General features: G+C 39.8%; 1 protein-coding gene across 5 annotated transcripts in view; it reads right to left on the bottom strand.

The window, feature by feature from the left end:
• Positions 1-19,729, bottom strand: part of LOC123760005 (uncharacterized) — a 105,755-nt gene that overhangs the window by 33,399 nt on the left and 52,627 nt on the right. For 2 of the 5 annotated variants that reach the window (XM_045745340.2, XM_045745336.2), the window contains exon 2: positions 7,901-7,972. The exons of the other annotated variants lie outside the window; for them this stretch is intronic. In XM_045745340.2, coding sequence (XP_045601296.2) covers positions 7,901-7,972 — 72 coding nt within the window. The remainder of the gene's footprint in view (positions 1-7,900; positions 7,973-19,729) is intronic. 5 annotated transcript variants of the gene reach the window in all.

Here is a 19,729-nt window from a genome sequence, read left to right on the forward strand (position 1 = left end):
AAGGGGGAAAATATGATCACTACATACAAAATACTCAACTCAATTGAAAGGGTACACAAGTGTATTTAATATTGCTGGTACATGAAAGAGAACTCAATCGAGAACTAACGTCCGAGTGAGCTAAGGGGATATAGGTAAAAGATACATCAGTGTCAATATTACCCAAGTTGAATGACTTAAGAATCCGTGTACTTTATGGGTGGAAGTACACGGATTCAAGCGTATGTATAACAACCTAAGTGACTTGGAATCCATACAAGCATAGTTAGGTGAGTGCACACACAAAACAGCAAGTGAATACTTCCCAACTTTCTTAGTGCTGGAAACTGGGCCACCATCTGCCAACGAAAAAAGAGCTGTACGCAAGAGTGGTAAAGAAAGAGAGAGAGAAGCAAGGCAACGAACACATGGTGAAAACAAGGCAGCTAAAGAATGCCTGCGAACACAAGCAGCGAACAAGGCAGCTAGAGAATGCCTGCGAACACAAGCAGCGAACAAGGCAGCTAGAGAATGCCTGCGAACACAAGCAGCGAACAAGGCTGCCAAAGAATGCCAGCGAACACAAGCAAGGAACAAGGCATCCAGAGAATGGCAGAGAATGGCAGCGAACACAAGCAAGGAACAAGGCATCCAGAGAATGGCAGCGAAGCAGCGAACAAGGCTGCCAAAGAATGCCAGCGAACACAAGCAAGGAACAAGGCATCCAGAGAATGGCAGCGAAGCAGCGAACAAGGCTGCCAGAGAAAAGTGGTGAACAAACAGGGAGAGTCACGGTGCTCCCCGCTAGCCATCACCCTTCACGGTTTCTCTTTATGGCTTTTGGACACCGAGTTCTTAGCATCTTAAATGGGGGAGAGAAAAAAAAAAGAGAAAAATATGAAACGAATGTTTGTAGGTGACTCTTAAGCACCTGATAAAGATGATGGAATGTGCTGGGAGTGAGTGTTAGGTCAGTGTACGACATTTTCTTACCTACATATGCTTGCGGGCTGGAAGGAGCAGCTCTTGGGGCCCGCCTCTTCACTTTTGAGTATCTCGTTCAACACTGCTCTCAATTTCTTACGACGAATTTGTCTATTTTCTGAAGTTTCTTCCAAATATTCACTTCTCTTACACAGAAATTACTTCCACACAACTCTTTCGATCATTTGTTTTCAGTTTCCACCTGACTTTTCTGCCATAATTCTTATCCGGAACAGTCTGTCCCAGCTTACTTTGTGTTAGTATCTTGTATGTCGTGACTGCATCCCTTAAGCATCTTCCCTTTAGTGTTTGCAGGTTTAACTTACATGTGTTTGTGTGAATCTTGGACGAAACTTCAGGATGTCCACTCCTAGGTCTTCGTCCATTACTGAGGCCTCTAGTTGCTTTCCTCTCTGTATTGCCCATCTGGTCATCTTGTTTACCCACTCATAACATTACAGTTAATTGGGGTTGAGCTCCATAAGCCATTTGTCTCAATTTTTCAGCCTATTTAGGCTGAATATTCAGCCTATCTTTGACCATTTTGTAGTCATGATTTGTTATTCTCCTCACCAACTTAATATCGTATGCAAATAGTAACGTCAAGGAATGCACGTACTCGGGTGTGTCAGTCATGCAGATCAGGAACAAGAGGACCTAGCACTGGTCCTTGTGGAAACCGGTTCCTCACCTCTATCTATATTTTAACTTTAAAACTCTCACGAATACGCTTTGGTTTTCGTAACGTCAGGAAGTTGTAATTAACTTTTTTGGCATTTTGATGAAGTGATCACTGCTGACACTGCCCCGTACCCTTGACACTGGTCAAGTCTTGATTTGTAAACACTGACATTACTTACTTAAAACATGCTTAGTGAGCTCCACATGTGAACTACTCTCTCATTTAATAACTATTTCCTTGTATTTTTCTCATAATTTCTTTGTTAACACTAGTGTCTCCTGGATATAAACAGCCCAACTTTTAAAAGTACGCTCGTATTCAATTTAGTTCATTTCCTCAAACTCTTGCAAGTCAGACTAAGGCCACCTTTTTCCATTCTACTGATTAATGCAGGTATTCCCACTCGCACCTTTCCTTGTGTCTGTGTCCGGCCAGTTCACACATTTCTACTGACATGTTATGTTACAATGATCCCCCATTCATCGTCAGCGACCCCCCCCTCACCTTTATCTCAACATGTCAACCAAATATATCAAAGTCATTAATATGAGTTCCTCTCCGACATATAAATTCCTCGGCCACTGAGCGTGAATCAACCCTTCAGTTGGTCGTGATGTCGGTGATCCTGCCATAGCTGGACCGAGGACCCACAATCCGCGGGCAAGTCATGTCGATAAAGTTAGTTTCTATTGAGATCAAGAAAGCGGACTTTCACAAACAGATGGGAGACAGAAAACAGCCAGGGATGCAAGTCACCGTGATATTTCCATAGCATCTGGCGAAAAGAGAAAGAAAGAGAGAGAGAGAGAGAGAGAGAGAGAGAGAGAGAGAGAGAGAGAGAGAGAGAGAGAGAGAGAGAGAGAGAGAGAGAGAGAGAGAGAGAGAGAGAGAGAGAGAGAGAGAGAGAGAGAGAGAGAGAGAGAGAGAGAGGTGATAAACGACCTAATTGTAAATATATTGTTGGATCGTGTTCTAGGTAAAAGTGTTCCAGGTAAAAGCCCTTTTCAGAAGGGTCAGAAGCTGTGTGTGCTACTACAAGCACTTAACTCAACAAAAACAGAAGCCAGTTAAGGAGTAGTAGGCCGTGAAGAGCGCAAGGACAGGGAAACATTTACAAGGTACCTTAGAGTACCTTATTTACAGGTCTTCAGTCACTACTTCATGTTCGAGTCACCGACACGAGCCGAAATATTTATATCGCCCAATGTTTGACTGAACAGATGTGGACGATTTGGAATCATATAGCGAACTGGTGGTGATATAGCTATATAGTCATCACACCAGCTTACAGGAATTAGAAACCATAGAAATCTGCGCTAGAAACCTACTTTAGGAAGATGGGGACAGTTTCTAATATTTTAACTACTAAGCGACGGAGTGGTCAAATACATCCTCAAGTGTATTTTTTCCCCTGACTATTGTATGACATTACGAAACACATAAACACACACACACACACACACACACACACACACACACACACACACACACACACACACACACACACACACACACACACACAACCGGAGAGACCACGGGAATTAAACCTCACGTCGCTGGAAGACAGAAGTTAAGACGGGACATGATCACCACATACAAGATTCAAAAATGAATTAATAGGGTAGATAAAGACAGAAGGCTATTTACCACAAGGGGTGCACACACTAAGGGACACAGATGGAAATTGAGTGCCCAAATGAGCCACAGAGATATTAGAAAGAACTTTTTTTAGTGTCAGAGTGGTTGAGAAATGGAATGCATTAGGAAATGATGTGATGGAGGCAGACGCCATACACACTTTCAAGTGTAGATATGATAGAGCCCAATAGGTTTAGGAACCTGACATCAGTTGACTGACAATTGAGAAAGGCGAGACCAAAGAGCCAGAGCTCAACCCCCGCAAGCACAACTAGGTGAGTACACACACGATTTTGAAACAGAAATTATACTAGTCACAGCATTATACAAAAGAATCCTTGAATGTCTGTGAATCTAGTCCACGCAATCATATGGAACTAAAAAGTTTAGACTGTTCTATTAGATTTAGCTACTCGGAACAAGATGTCCACGTAGCACAGGCTATAGTGAGCCCGTAAAAGTTTAGGTAATTTAGTAAGGTTATATATGATGCATTTTATATAATATATATTGTGTTATGTGACGCTAGCGGTCAAATTAAGCTGTGAGGTGTTCACACTCTCCAGTAATTATTATTATTATTATTATATATATATATATATATATATATATATATATATATATATATATATATATATATATATATATGTATATATATATATATATATATATATATATATATATATATATATATAATTTCAGTACTGATAATGGAATGTTTAATCTCGAGGGTGTTTTCAAGTGTGTATTATGATGCGTGGTCGACCATGGTGAGGTATTTGTAACAATGACTAATAATTGGCAAAGGTCCGCAGTTACGTAAGCAGTGCGTGACTTAAGAGATACATTCTGTGACACTGAATGAATTTAAAATATATATATATATATATATATATATATATATATATATATATATATATATATATATATATATATATATATATATATATATATATATATATATATATATATATCTCAGCGATTCTTGTAAGAATCTTGTCCATATATCTTATATTCTTCACTTGAGAAGCTGAAAAAATTGCCTCTGTAACCCTTCTCCACCACCGCCCACGGGATGGGTATGGGGTGTATAATAAAGAAATTGATTGGTTAATACAGATGTGACTGTCAATTGAACCTGGAGCCTCGTCCAGTAGCCTGCGGGAGAAACTTAACAGGCCCTGCCCCTCAGATTTCAGTGCCGGGAACTCAGATGTCCCAAGATTTACATGATAATTTTTACAGCGGTGCCAATAGTGACAGGACTCGTTTAATTGTGAGTAGTCTCCATTTTTTTGTCGATGTCACTTAACGTATAATAGTTTATTCAGCACAAGCGCAAAGGGAGATGTGAATCCTTTATCAATCAATATTTCATAGTAGTTTATAAGGAAACAGTATCTCATTATGCTACATGTAGTAAACACAGTATATCATACCCTTAAAAAGATTCATAGAAAACAAAGACCTTACCTAACCTTGTTAGTATCTTAAGATAAGCATCTTATTGCTTCGTAATTACAATTATTACTTAACCTATACCTATTATAGGTTAGGTAATAATTGTAATTACGAAGCAATAAGATGCTTATCTTAAGATACTAACAAGGTTAGGTAAGGTCGGTGTTTTCTATGAATCTTTTTAAGGGTATCTATTATGTTAAGTATGTCACCTATGCACATATTTAATAAGTCAATATTGACTTATTAAATTTGCGAGAACGGGTTGTATAACTACATATATACTGCGCATTAGTCCCGAGAACAAGGCGAACACCAATCGGTAAGACTAATTACGCCCAAGAATGACGAGGCTAGCCACAAGGCCCTCCACAACCCGCAACATTTCACAAGCACAACTACTAACGAAACTCAACCCAGTGTCTACAACACTATAAGTTATTAACCAAACACTCCTTCATGACGATTCCAATCGTCACTGGAATCATCCAGTGACGATTGATAGATGAAGATTAAGCCACCCAAGAGGTGACACGGGCATGAATAGCCCGTAAGTGGTAAATTTTTTCGAGTGAATGTGATGATCTAGTGACGCTGTCCAATAAACTATATAATAATTGAGACAACTTGAGAGGAAGATGATGATTACGGCGTGCCTCTGCCGTGTTCAGTGTAGACGGGGGGTGAGAGCTGGGCCACTTGCCACACACTAGTACGCTGGGACGACCTTCAGCAGTACTCCCGCTGTGGTAACTTCCGCCGGAGAGAGAGAGAGGAAGGTAAGAGTCTTCTAATTAGTCAAGTGTCAGGTGAAAGGTTTCTCGGGAGCGTAATTATCATTCTTAGTTTTTACACCTCAAGAAATGTCCCAACATCACCCATGAAAGGTGGCAACATCCCCCATGATCGGTGGCAATATCTCCCATGAAACGTTCCAACATCACCCCATGAAACGTTCCAACATCACCCCATGAAACGTTCCAACATCACCCCATGAAACGTTCCAACATCACCCCATGAAACGTCCCATTATAAGGTCTCTCTAAAACTGCAATACAAAATATTTTGCAGGAGTCAAGAGATATGACAGAAAGTATAGAATTACCAACTATTAGGGGAATCCATGATCACCATTTAGAGGACATGGTGATACCAACCAAGCAGGAAGTGAACAAGTTCATCCCAGGTGCCTGACCAGACGGGTTGTGGTGGCTCTGTAGGTCACAAACAGGCTCGATTGATAAGGCGGTCAACAGAGTAAGCCTAGCCTCCGGTCGCGCGCGGCGAGAGGAGAAAAACTGGAAACCGCTTACAGGTAAATATAACGGTCTTTTATGTCTAATATAGCTTTTGGCGTTTTGCTTTAAAGCTCAGACGAAAAAGCCTGCTAATATTTCTCTCGGCTCAGACAAATATAAGACAAATTGGAACAAAATTATTTGGACAAATATACATGTCTAACATATTTTAAAATTTTTACACGATATTTCCCCCAATTACTCAGCCCGCTTTCTCTATGTGCCACATGCAAAATCATTCATATACATGTGCAAAATCATTATATACATGTGTAGTCTACGCTAAAAACAATTCAATGATACCATGTGTATCATGTTGCATAAGAACGTACATGCTCTCAATAATCTTGACTTGCCTACTTTTGTTTTAAGAATTTAAGCAAGTTTGTATTAAACTGTGTCGATTTCACCCGAGACTTTCCACCAGCAAGGCATAGGTCAAGATTGTTTTACAATAGATTTTGAGTTAGACAAAAATCTATTGTGAGAAGAATCACTGAGGCAGGCCAGCGAGGGCCCTTCATTAGCCGCTAGTTTTTGTCCACTTCACCAATAATGTCTCTGGCTTCTCACTCTCATATTTTTACCGTCTTTTACTTTCACTCTTATTTCCTTCCGAGAGATGAGATGAATAAACAGCTCGAGTGACAAAAGGAAGTGTCTCCTTCCGCCTCCTGGCGGGAGGAGACACTTCCTTTTGGAGGGAAGTGACACCCTCCAGTAGGACACTTCCTACTGGCGGGTGTTTGCTGGGGGACTTGTGCCACCAAATTCACTTCAAATCTGACGTTTGTCAACCTTGTGAGGGCGGGCTGCTACTTGAGGTAATTGTTGTATTGAATTATCTTTCATTACTTCAAAAGTCGTCACCTCCGTCACTGGGAAGGGAAGGGAACTATCTGGGGGAAAGCACCAAGCCATTACGACTAGGAGTTCCGTCACTGGGAGAAAACATTTATTTATTTCTAATTATGAACGAGCTCAATAATTCTTACAATCTGCCGACTGTTAAATGATTAAACAAGAATAGTTTGACTACCCTATATTTAATGGTTGCTAAGATAGTTTTAATGATTTTTTTTGTGTGTAAATATGGCGGAAATTAAACGAAAAAGCAATACTGTATCTACTCCGCATTTTCGTTCCGTCAAGAGTCTAGCACCTGGCCTGGCTACGATGGTTCAGATACTTATGTGGTCAAATACAGAGTAAAAACTAATTGGCAACACGTGAACCTAACAAGAAGCCGAGATGTAATGACAAAAGACGTGTACACCCTTTCACAGGGCGCAAACTAGAGCACTAAACAGCCTTTTTGGTCTAATGGAAGCTCATTGTAATTGGTCAGTAAGCCATGTCGACCAGTAGAGGTAGGAGGTAATGAACTCTTATCTTGCGGAGAGGGGGAGAGGGCGTGGCGGCTGCCTACAGATTGTACAGTTCAGGTGGAGTGACGGTGTATAGGGGGTTAGGCAAACCAAGTGTCTGGCTCTGTGGATATCAATGTCTCGCTCAAGGGCGTAGAATGTTAGAAGGGCAAAGAGAGGTGTGGTATACTCACAAGCGCAAAGTGTTTGGTAATTTGTGTACCAATAAGCATTTACTAATCATGTATTCAAATGAGTTTATGCATATGCTATTATATTTGTTCATATTATATATTAGTATATTTTCGAACAAAAAATACAGGCTGTCTGTGGGAAGCAATGAACCACTAGCAGCAGAGTACTGTACAAGATCACTAGTACTTACCAACAACAGCAGTTATGGTATATGTTTGTGATGGATTACCAGCTAAATAGTCTTCCAGGCTTGGTGCCTTCTTTTAATAATAATTTACTGGGTTGCCGGTACTTACTAAGAGACATGGCGTTGATGAGGACACCAACCCAGACGATTCCAGTTTCAAAACGGATTTGTCACAACTCACCTGCAAAAGATATACATGAATTAAATAACATTATCGTAATCATTTTAATAAATTAAAACAAAGTAGATTTTAAGTTCTCAAATTTAAAATATCATAGAAATATGGATATTAAAATTTAGTTTTTGCCCTATAATTTCACCCAATACCAAACAGCATAGTTCTTGTGTAATCACCCAGACATGCCTGTAGTATCGCGCAATACGATCATCTTTGGTGTAAAATATTAAAACAAATGAGCCTAAATATATTTAGTCAATTCTTTTTGTTTTCTTTTGTGCCAGCAAAAATACCAATATATATACTTTCCAGGTGGTATTCGAACTGTCTTCAGGACAATAGACCTGGGGCCGTTCTGGGGCAAGGGAGCATTAACGGTTTCCAGGAGGGCTTGTTTATTATAAATATTATAAACTATAAGACTTCTATTCTATTATGTCTGTGATACCAGTACAAGACGTGTATACCAGTCCGTCCTCTAACGTTGCCACAACGGGCACAAAATGGTGTACTAAAACACTCAAACCTAACCTAACCAAGCGACCCATATACAGAAAATGTGAACGTTTTTGAGTCGCTACGATTTATAGTACATCATATTTTGCCCGTTGTGGGGATTTTGACGTCAAAATGCTATGTATTTTTCGAGAGGACACGTCGTACGACAGTCATGGAGCATACCACTTGTTTAAAATTTATATATACTGTATTTGTTTTATTGAAACTACGGCGTGCTTGTGTTGTGCATGCTGTATATTTCTGTAATGGTGCGGTGTTATTACTTGGAAAGGCCATGACATCTTGAAAAGTATCCGCGTACAAGTTTCTCATTCTTGTTTATTTTGAAACGTCATATGGCGAAGAATGTAGGACGATATCATTAACACAACATGTAATACGAGAGAGCGCCTTCTACTTGCCAAGAGAACGGATCCACCATCAAGGTTGCTTCGCTGTGGTACACAATACATATTTACTCACGAGTTGCTAAATAAGAGACCCCATGGATGTAAATCACTTACAACATGCCTACCTTAGTAACGCATCACACATAGCCAAACAGGGGCCATGAGAAACAGTATGAAAAGTATTTTCATAACGAAAACATTTAAAATTAACACGGGAAACTAATTATGTACGTAAACATTGCAAGATCAATTTACAAAGGATTCACTAAGTAATGTACAGTGCTATCTGCCGTTCCAGACCTTGGCACCTTATTTTAAATATAACTTCGATAAAAATGTCTATACCAATAAGCCAAGATTCTCCACACCTTGCTGCAGTTGTTAATGGAAACCAGGTCGATTGGCCACTCTCCTCCAATAGCCAGGGGCCGGATTCAGGAAGGTACTTACGAAGGTTTTTCCTCTTAGCTAAGAGCGAATTCCTTCTTAGCGCCTTCGTGGCGGCTAGGTCCGTATTCAAGTAGGTACCCTAAGTGGAAAAATCTTCGTAAGTTCATTCCGGGATTTAAGTGTGGTTTCGACCACTCGTAGCTTTACGTAAACTGGATATAAGTCATTTTTTCTCTACTACATAACACTGGGATCGATTTATGATATTGGAACATGACCAAAATATTATAGCTGGTGAATCTAGTGAAGAGGAATCCTTCGTGTTAGTTATATATGCATTCTCTGCTTGAAACTTGAAGTAAATATGTGTTTGATGATAGTAGAATTAGTTTTATAATAGCAAGATATTATACCAGTAGTTATTAAGTAAATAAACACTGGTGAACATGAAATATGAGAGAAGGTGATGAGCCCTGCCTGATGGGATCATTTACTATCACCAAATGCCCCTGTTCACCTAGTAGTAAGAGTGTACCTTAGCTATACATACCCATTTCTAATTTATTTAGTTTGGTTTTATTTTGAAATTAAATCTGGGTGAGACATAAAATAAAAATATGCTGCACAAATGATGTTAGGTAAGGAGAAGGGTAAAAATGTCACAAACTTTATTCATTGAATACTTAAAGCTATAATTATGACTATATACTGTAGATTATTAAAAAAGAGAGAGGGAAGTAGGGGTCCAAAACCTCTTCCTGTTATACAATTTGGGTGTGGAACAAGTAATTATCAAAAGAAGGCACCATGCCGGGAAGGCTATGTAGCAGTAAGGCAGTGAGGTGAGGCAGCTACTTATTTGAGAAATGCTTATTTTATTTACCTTATAAGCTGAGGCAACTTATTTTATTTGAGGAATACTCAGCTGATTCCTCTACATTTAGCATGGAACAAATTTGTGTCCAAGACCTCTTCCTGTTACTCAATTTGGCTGTGTGTAACCAAACTAGAAGTGCTCTACAAATCAAGGGACCCAGAATGTGGAATGACCTCCCGAATCATGTCAAAGGCTGTACCTCTCTCAACCAGTTTAAGAGTTAAACCAAGTACTGCCTAATTAACTCCATGTAACCTAACTTACCTCCTAAATGTCAACCCATGTCTTGCTATTTTTTAAACAACGCTGTTCACCAACATGTGCAATTGCTGAGTTATGCTATGCTAACCCCCCTTTTTGTATTTTTTATTCCTTCTTTCAACACAATTTATACCTAATCCCGATTACTAAGTTTTAGTCTGTGTTTTTTCCCCCACACCTTGCCCGAAATGCTATGAGTATTAGTGGCTTTAGGTATTGTATGTACTAGCTCTGTCTATAAATCCAACATTATGTTTGTAAATCAACTGTATGTACTTTTCCTGAATAAAATGTATTTATTATTTATTTTTTAATCAGTAAGTATTAAAAGAAGGCACCAAGCTGGGAAGGCTATGTAGCACCATTGTGTGTAACAATAAACCAAATTTTTTTTAACAAATAATGCACCTGTATGGTAAAACAAATCCTGTCAGCTGTAAAAATATTGATGCAGTTATTTAAATGAAAAATATAATGAAAGAAATATTACTGGTTTATTTTTATCCTATCTTTTTGTACTGTACAGTATATCCAAGGAAGTGAAAAATTGAGACATAATACACAATTTAATGAATGATTAGCATGGATTAGCAGTTCAAAAGAAATATGACTTGTATTACATATCAACATGAGATCTTAATGATCCATGGTCAACATGATTTAATAAGGATAATACAGTACTGTATTTGTAATAATACAAACTATAATTTAAAATCTTTATTACTGATTTTTTTTATTAAGAAGATTAGGTATACACAGCAATGTGCTGCTACCCTATTCTATATGGAATATTACACAGTGTAGATAAAAAACTAGCTATAAGTTTATCTAATACTCCCATCTCACAGGATGGTTAGACATACTGTACATGGAATCAATTTAGAAAATACCAGCCTCAATACAAAAAACAAATCAACTCTGACTAAACAACTCTAAGCAATTTTCACAAGAGGTAAGCACTGAATCATGGAAACATTATATTATAATTACTCTTACCAGTTTCTACAAAACTCCTCTCAAACAATGTATTTTTAAACATGTTTAGGTATACACAGCAATGTGCTGCTTCCCTATTCTGTCTAAAGGACCACACAGTGTAGATCAAAAACCAGCTACAAGCTCACCTCACAGGATGGCCAGTCATACATGGAATTAGGAGAGAACAAAATACTTAATGCTGATCTATTAGCCTCCACTGGCAAAATCTGGGTGCAGCACAAGAATATCTTCCAATATTCCTGAGTGTATGAAGTAATTACAGAGCTGAAAATACCTCATACCATTTGGTATGAAGTCACTGATAACAGGACAATCACAGATATAGTGTTGGAGAGTATGTTCTCTCAAGTAGGACTGAAAACAGATGTTTTTTCCACCAAGAGGGCTATAAACCCATGGAACCGCCTACCCGCTGAAGCCGTAAATGCCAAATTCCAGCTAAAAAATGTAATTAAGACAATTGGCGGGCCCTTCAACAAGCCGCCGGCTTTCTGTCCTCTTCGAGGTCACTAGATAGTTAGTGGCCCTTGGGTAAATTCAGTAAATATATACAATAATTGTCAGCGCATCTTCCGAGCAACAAGGACAGCTACACAGTATCTCTTAGAATTACGTAGGTAAACAACAAATGTAACATATTTGTTTACTACAATGTCGGTGCTGGCTGTAGAAGTTGAAAAAACATTGTTTTACTTCGAAATATACTAATTTTATAAGAAAATTCGACGTAAATAGGAGGCAGTAGAGCTGCGATAAGCCAGCGCTAAATCTTCAATATGAAGAATGTTGCTGCTCTCTGATTGGCCAAACGAAACACAGTAGTGACCTCTATCGGCACGCAGGTGAACCAACAATTTTTCTTCCTAAGTATACCTTATTGAATAGCACCTAAGCATCTTCTTAGGGCGCACTTAGGAACCTTCGTAGCAAACCCACTTACGAAGAAATACACAGAGCTTCCTGAATCTAGGTCCAGAGCACCACCCAGCCCGCGAGCCACAATCTACCTCTAATCTAGCAAAAATGTCACCTCATAAAAAGTATATGTCAAAGTGTTCACACTGAACTACACCTGTGCACTACGGTCCTCCAGCTGGAGCTTTGTAACGCTGAGTTTGTTTAATAAATGCTCTCCGAAACTCAATCTCCTCAACCCAATGTTTTAAATTCAGACTAACAAATAAGAGGCAACATACACGTATAGTGCCCGCACAGTATGTACATAGTGCATACTGTGCTAGTAAAATATGTACATAGTACATACTGTACTAGCACACTATGGTCTACGTACATACTTTGCAAGTACAGTATATACATAGTACATAGTATACTAGACATTTTAGTTACAAAATGGACATTTCAATAATTGAAATGTCTATTTTGGAACTAAAATGTCTAGACCAAATCGAAATTACAAAAAGAAACAATACGGGAATTAAAAAAAAAATAATGGGGAGCCAAAAATCAAAACCCAATCTATCCAAATCTAAATGCTTAACTAGCCAAACGTAGAGGTAAAGCATAACCTAATCTAGGCCTCAGATTAGGCTAGCCTGCGTGCATCTGACAAAGTTCTCAAAATACTTTTCCCGTGCTTTGCTTCTCAACAAGTCTCTTCCCCATGAATACCAAACATCATCCGACTAATTACCTGACAGCTATGCAAGGAGGACATTTGATCCTCTTGTCAGAAATGTGTAAAATATGTAGAACTTGTATTAGCGACAGGACGATAAACACAACATGCATTCACTTAACTAATCGAACGTTTTAAATAAAGGGACTAATGTTGGAAAATGGTCTTTAATAACGTTTAAGCACACCCGCAAAGCTACAGATAACTGTACAGAAAAGTGCAGTTCTATATTGCAACAACTGATATAACTAACAAGTAACGAGCAAAATGAAGTAGTTTTAATTATAATAAGTTATTATTACTGCAATTTGTATTACGGTGAAAATAAATAATTATCAAGGTAAAGTGCTATGCCAGTGTGACTATATAGCACTAAAATAATAACAAATAAATACATTTCTCACCTCACGGAAGAAACTGCACAGAGCAGGACCCCTAGTGACTATAGTTATCTCCCTACCATGTGATCAGATAGGAGACCAGCAACACATGGGTGCTGGTCCACACAGCTGTGTACGGCAGACGTCAAGTCAGAAGGCAATTACATGATTTTTATGGTGGGAAGCAAAATAAGTGAATAGAGGAAACCGCAGGTGGCGATGAACGCTGTGTACTCGACCCTAGCTAGAGCTCTGTTGGTGCTTGTGTTCCTGCTGCTGCTTCTAGTGCAGCTACTGCTTGTGCTGCAGTTTGTGCTTGTGCTGCAGATGATGATTGTGCAGTTGCTTGTGCTGCTGGTGTTGCTTGTGCTGCTTGTGCTGCTGCCTCCAAATCCACTTTGTTTAGGACTTAAGTATTGTTTCTGGTTGGTCTGTAAGCTTGTGGTATTCTTTACGATTTGTTGAAAGAATAAGTCTATGGTTTCGCTGTTTAAGTAAATCTAGGCTTCATTGCATATATTCTTTTTTAACCATATTTAAGGTAGATTAGTAGGCCTCCATCAGTCTCAGGAGACTATGGAATTGCGTTCTGGTTGTCAGTCTGGAGTGTTAATATTTCTAGCGAGTTAACCCAGTATTATGTATTAGTGGCCATGACCAAACGACTAAGGCGAGGCTGTGTATTAGCGGTATCTAATGTTTTCAATTGGTCGTGTGGTCACTTTGAAATGTAACTATCTGGAAAGAGTGTTACAAGCCGTGGGCGTGGTCACAAGTCGTGGTCAAGGAGGACTAAATACATTGTGACGTCAACTACAATCTCTTGGAGGTCGAGTTGGAATGAATTTGGTATATATATGTACTATATTAATCCTAGCAAACATTAGGTTTTTGCCCTTTTAACAGATTATAAAAGATAAAAATACAAAACGTGGACCTTTTTCGAGTTCGTCTAATTTTGTTCCTTTCCATCTATATAACTAAAGATGTTTCATTTTTGGGAGGATAAATACCAAAAGCTAAATTTTAATATCTTGATGTGATGCCGAATTCCAAGATAATTTGGGGTATCGAGAAAATATACAGCACGGACAGACAGCAAGATCTGTTAGGACAATAGGCTAAAGCTTCACCACGTGTTTATATTCTCATCAACTAGTGTTTACAGAGGCATCACAGCAGACATTCCTAGGTCATAGTCAACAATCTAAGACAATATAACATTATCAGAAAGTCAAACCTCCCCCTATCGTGTTTACTTGAGGCTACTACTCATCACCAACGTAATGACAACCTAACCTTGAAATGTCCTGCAGATCTCCGGATATAACCAATTGTGGGAATCAGGGAGGTGGGCTGGTCAAGGCTGTAGCTGGCTTCACGCAAGCCAACTCAACTCTGGGATTTCCAATAATATTCTGGGGCCAGATTCACGAAAGCACTTACGAACGTGTTATCTTTCCTCAATCTTTGACGGCTTTAGTTACATTTATTAAACAGTTTACAAGCATGAAAACTTCCCAAATCAACTATTGTTATTGTTATAAACAGCCTTCTGGTGCTTCCGAGCTCATTAACTGTTTAATAATTGTAAACAAATTCGCCAAAGATTGAGAAAAGATGTACAGGTTCGTAAGTGCTTTCGTGAATCTGGCCCCTGGATATTACCCCAAAATATATGAAAATAGCTGCGCGGCGATAACACTAAAATATTGTTACATTGCCATCTTAATGAATTATTATTAAAAACTTTTAAAAATACAATTGAGGCTGTGCTATACTGTATAATCTTACTGGCTTCGTTCTTTCTAAGAAGTATTATTTTTACAATTGTGGCTGTAAGTAAAATATGATTACTCATACCATTGCGGAAACTCCAATCGATAAAATATTAAGTTGTACAGTGTAATGTATTGAGTGCATCAATATTATATTTTACAGATGTTAACTAGAAAATATACGATTTAATTATTGAATCGGCACGTATTTATTTCACTCCCCAATTGTATTTCTCCAATTGTAAATATATCCAAGTATATCTATATCTAAATATATGTATATATAAAATAGAATATATTTTAGGATTCAAAATATCCGACAATAACCCTAAACTTACTTTGCACCTTGCCTTGTACAAAGGGAAATTGAGAGGCAACCAGCAATGCGTTATTATATATCGAGAAAGTATAGAATATAGAATAAACAGATGGTGAAACACACCAGCTGTCGGTCTTGAGCTGGTAACACTGCATTATAAGGCGGTTGCACACTATTGCACTGAACAGGTGTCGGCCATTGATATACTGGCTACGTTGCTGTTTGTGCTTGCAAATTGTAAGTATTGTGCTTGAATTAGTTCATTTTTTTATTGCGCTGCGAGTTCGTTTTGCAAATATTTTTAGGGGAAGAAACTGCACAACTGAGAGATGAGGTGGTTTCGAGGATCAATGTCCCCGCGGCCCGGTTTGACCAACCAGGTTGTTACGACGTCGCTGCTCGCCATCTGATGTACTAGTTACAGCCCGGTTAAGGTTCCATTTGGAGATGTTCATAAATTTCCCTTTGAACATGCGACTCTCAAAGTCTTAACTGGGTCGCACTCACCAGCACGGTTGTGTGTTAAGGAGAATTTGTCACAAGAGGGAAATTGGGTGAGTGACAAGAGGCCGGCGGCACGGCGTCCAGGTGGCTGGCTGGCGGCCGGCAAGTGCGCCACATTGCGGCCACTAATTTAAGTAGTACGCTTTCTTTATCCAGTCCACAGAGAAACCTACACCGTGAGGCAGACTTTAACGTCCCGGGGAAGCATTTAACCTGATGAGTTGAGGTTAGAGTCATTTAGATGTAGGTCCCGATTCTACGTTATGTTTACAAACGCTACAGCAAATGGTTAAATACGTTAGGAGCAAAGTGAACAATTCGCCGGGTCTGCTAAACTCTCGTTTTCCAGCAGACACCTGGACGGTGTTCCAGCAGACACCTGGACGGTGTTCCAGCAGACACCTGGACGGTGTTCCGGCAGACACCTGGATGAAGTTAGTAAAGCACGTACACAATAGTAACCTGCGTTTGCTTCCTGTAAATTCAACAATACAAGAATCAACTTTCTGGTGGTCCATCACTACATACTGGTACCTTCAACTAAATAATTACTTTAAGTACTTTAATTTTAGAACGATCGACAAGATAAAAAAAACAAGAGGCTGCAATGAACGAAAAGAAGCAAGAGGAGGCTACGATAACTGAAAGGAGCAAAGGCAGCTTACAGAGAATGACAGGAAGCAAAGAGCCAAGGAAAGCCTGCATTAAAAAAAAACGTGAAGAAAAAGTGAGCTTACAAGGAATGGCTTGAAGCAAAAGGAGCCAAGGAAAGCCTACAGTGGGCAACAGGAAGCAGGGAAAGCATGCAATAAAGGAAGTTTTTCGCTGCTCAAACTATCATAACTGCGCTATCATAACTCAAACTATTTTCGAAAATAAACACACTAATATCGTAACCGTCTCTTCCGTAAGAAGCTATATATAAATGGAGGTGACGAAGCCTTTAATTTACAGTGTTGCGAGAGTGGACAATTAAACGATTAATCAATGAACCGTTGACCGCTCAAGGAGGACTTCCTTCTTGTGGTAATCACCAGACCACCGCAATCACTGTCACCAGTGAAATCTAGTATATATGCTGAAAGCCTAAAAGAAGCGGCTGTGGAGTGAAGGCAGGCAGGTAGGTGTGTGTGTACTCACCTATTTGTACTCACCTATTTGTGCTTGCGGGGGTTGAGCTTTGGCTCTTTGGTCCCGCCTCTCAACCGTCAATCAACTGGTGTACAGATTCCTGAGCCTACTGGGCTCTATCATATCTACACTTAAAACTGTGTATGGAGTCAGCCTCCACCACATCACTGCCTAATGCATTCCATCCGTTAACTACTCTGACACTGAAAAAGTTCCTTCTAACGTCTCTGTGGCTCATGTGGGTACTCAGTTTCCACCTGTGTCCCCTTGTTCGCGTCCCACCAGTGTTGAATAGTTTATCCTTGTTTACCCGGTCGATTCCTCTGAGGATTTTGTAGGTTGTGATCATGTCTCCCCTTACTCTTCTGTCTTCCAGTGTCGTAAGGTGCATTTCCCGCAGCCTTTCCTCGTAACTCATGCCTCTTAGTTCTGGGACTAGTCTAGTGGCATACCTTTGGACTTTTTCCAGCTTCGTCTTGTGCTTGACAAGGTACGGGCTCCATGCTGGGGGCCGCATACTCCAGGATTGGTCTTACATATGTGGTGTACAAGATTCTGAATGATTCCTTACACAGGTTCCTGAACGCTGTTCTGATGTTAGCCAGCCTCGCATATGCCGCAGACGTTATTCTTTTTATGTGGGCTTCAGGAGACAGGTTTGGTGTGATATCAACTCCTAGATCTTTCTCTCTGCTCGTTTCATTAGGACTTCATCTCCTATTCTGTATCCTGTGTTTGGCCTCCTATTTCCACCACCTAGTTTCATTACTTTGCATTTACTCGGGTTGAACTTCAACAGCCATTTGTTGGACCATTCACTCAGTCTGTCTAGGTCATCTTGTAGCCTCCTACTATCGTCCTCAGTTTCAATCCTCCTCATAATTTTTGCATCATCGGCAAACATTGAGAGAAACGATTCTATACCCTCTGGAAGATCATTTACATATATCAGAAACAGTATAGGTCCAAGGACTGACCCCTGCGGTACTCCACTCGTAACGTCTCGCCAATCTGAGACCTCACCCCTCACACTGACTCGTTGTCTCCTGTTACTTAGGTACTCCTGTATCCAACGGAGTACCTTCCCTTATATATGTGTGTGTGTGTGTGTGTGTGTGTGTGTGTGTGTGTGTGTGTGTGTGTGTGTGTGTGTGTGTGTGTGTGTGTGTGTGTGTGTGTGTGTGTGTGTGTTTCTCTCTCTCTCTCTCTGTTTCCTTCCTGAGAAAGAAAGAGAGAAAGAGGAGATATGCAAACGGAGAGATAACGAGTGGAGTACCACAGGTGTTAAGGCCCGTCCCGTTTCTAGCATATGTCAACGACCTGACAGGAAATTATTTCCTTATGTCGTAGCTGTGACGCAGGAGCCTCCTGTAGCAGTGATCAAACCTCTGTAACAGTGACAATGCTGCTGTCACTGATGTGAGGCATTTATTATAGCAGCACAATTTTTAATCAGTTTTTTTTCCATTACATTTCAAGAGGTCGCAAAAAATCGAGCTATTTACCGTATACGTGGCACTATTGACAGTGTTAGTGGCGCTATTCGCGGCGAAAGTGGCACTATTCAGGTTTGAGGCTATTCAGACCTGGCTTTTAAGTGTTGTATTCCGAGAAGCAGTTGACGCCTAATTCACATCCACACAACGTAGTCGGCCGCTTCACACATCAATTGCAACAACCTCTCCTAGTTTCACCAGTGCATTTTGATATCAACACTTGAGTAAATTCAATTGAATGTTTATGCTGTTTGTACGAAATATATAAATATGGAAACTTGCAAAAACACTGTTCCCGGAGGTTATGAAACCGTATTCGATTCAGTTTCTGAATGAAGACAATATCCATGTCTAAGGTAATGGGTTTAGCAGCCTAGACCGCCTCGCCCCCGTATATAGGAAGCTGCCGAGAATGATATGGAAACATGGCTTACGTGATGCCGCAAACGTCTCCATTTTGTGTCTTAATTTGTCTTTCTTTATTTTGTTAATTAATTTTTAAGTTTGGTTAAGTTTCCTTTTTGTTTTTATTTTATTTCATATTAAGTTTTGAAGCCGTATAGAGCCGGGATCAGCAACATTGACAACACAAGATGAACAAATCCACAAGGGCCGTGACGAAGATTCGAACCTGCGTCCGGGAGCATCCCAGACACTGCCTTAATCACAACACCACTTCTTATATGCGTATACGAGGCGTAGACACGAAATTGAACTTTATAAAGAGATTGGGAGAGAGCGAGCGAGTGAGAGTGAAGGAGAACAACCGGAGGCAGAAAGAAAGAGTAAGACCCGGATAGACATATCAGTGAAAAAAAATCGCTAAGCGTCAAAGCAAATAAATCTAGCGTTAGAAACAAAAAGCACAACATAGAAGCAGGAAAGAATGTGGCCGTTCTGGTTTCTTCACACGTCATTATGTATAATGTTCAGCTTTATCTCCAGCGACGCGTAGCATAGTCATGCCCCCCCTACCAACATCCCCCAACACACACACGTCCCATACTTTTTCCTCCATTCCCATCTACTCCTTTTTCTTAACTTCCTGGTAATGATCCTCTTCGTCATCTTACTGCTCCTT

Source organism: Procambarus clarkii, chromosome 16 (genome assembly GCF_040958095.1).
Source record: "Procambarus clarkii isolate CNS0578487 chromosome 16, FALCON_Pclarkii_2.0, whole genome shotgun sequence".
Taxonomy (NCBI): Eukaryota; Metazoa; Arthropoda; class Malacostraca; order Decapoda; family Cambaridae; genus Procambarus; species Procambarus clarkii.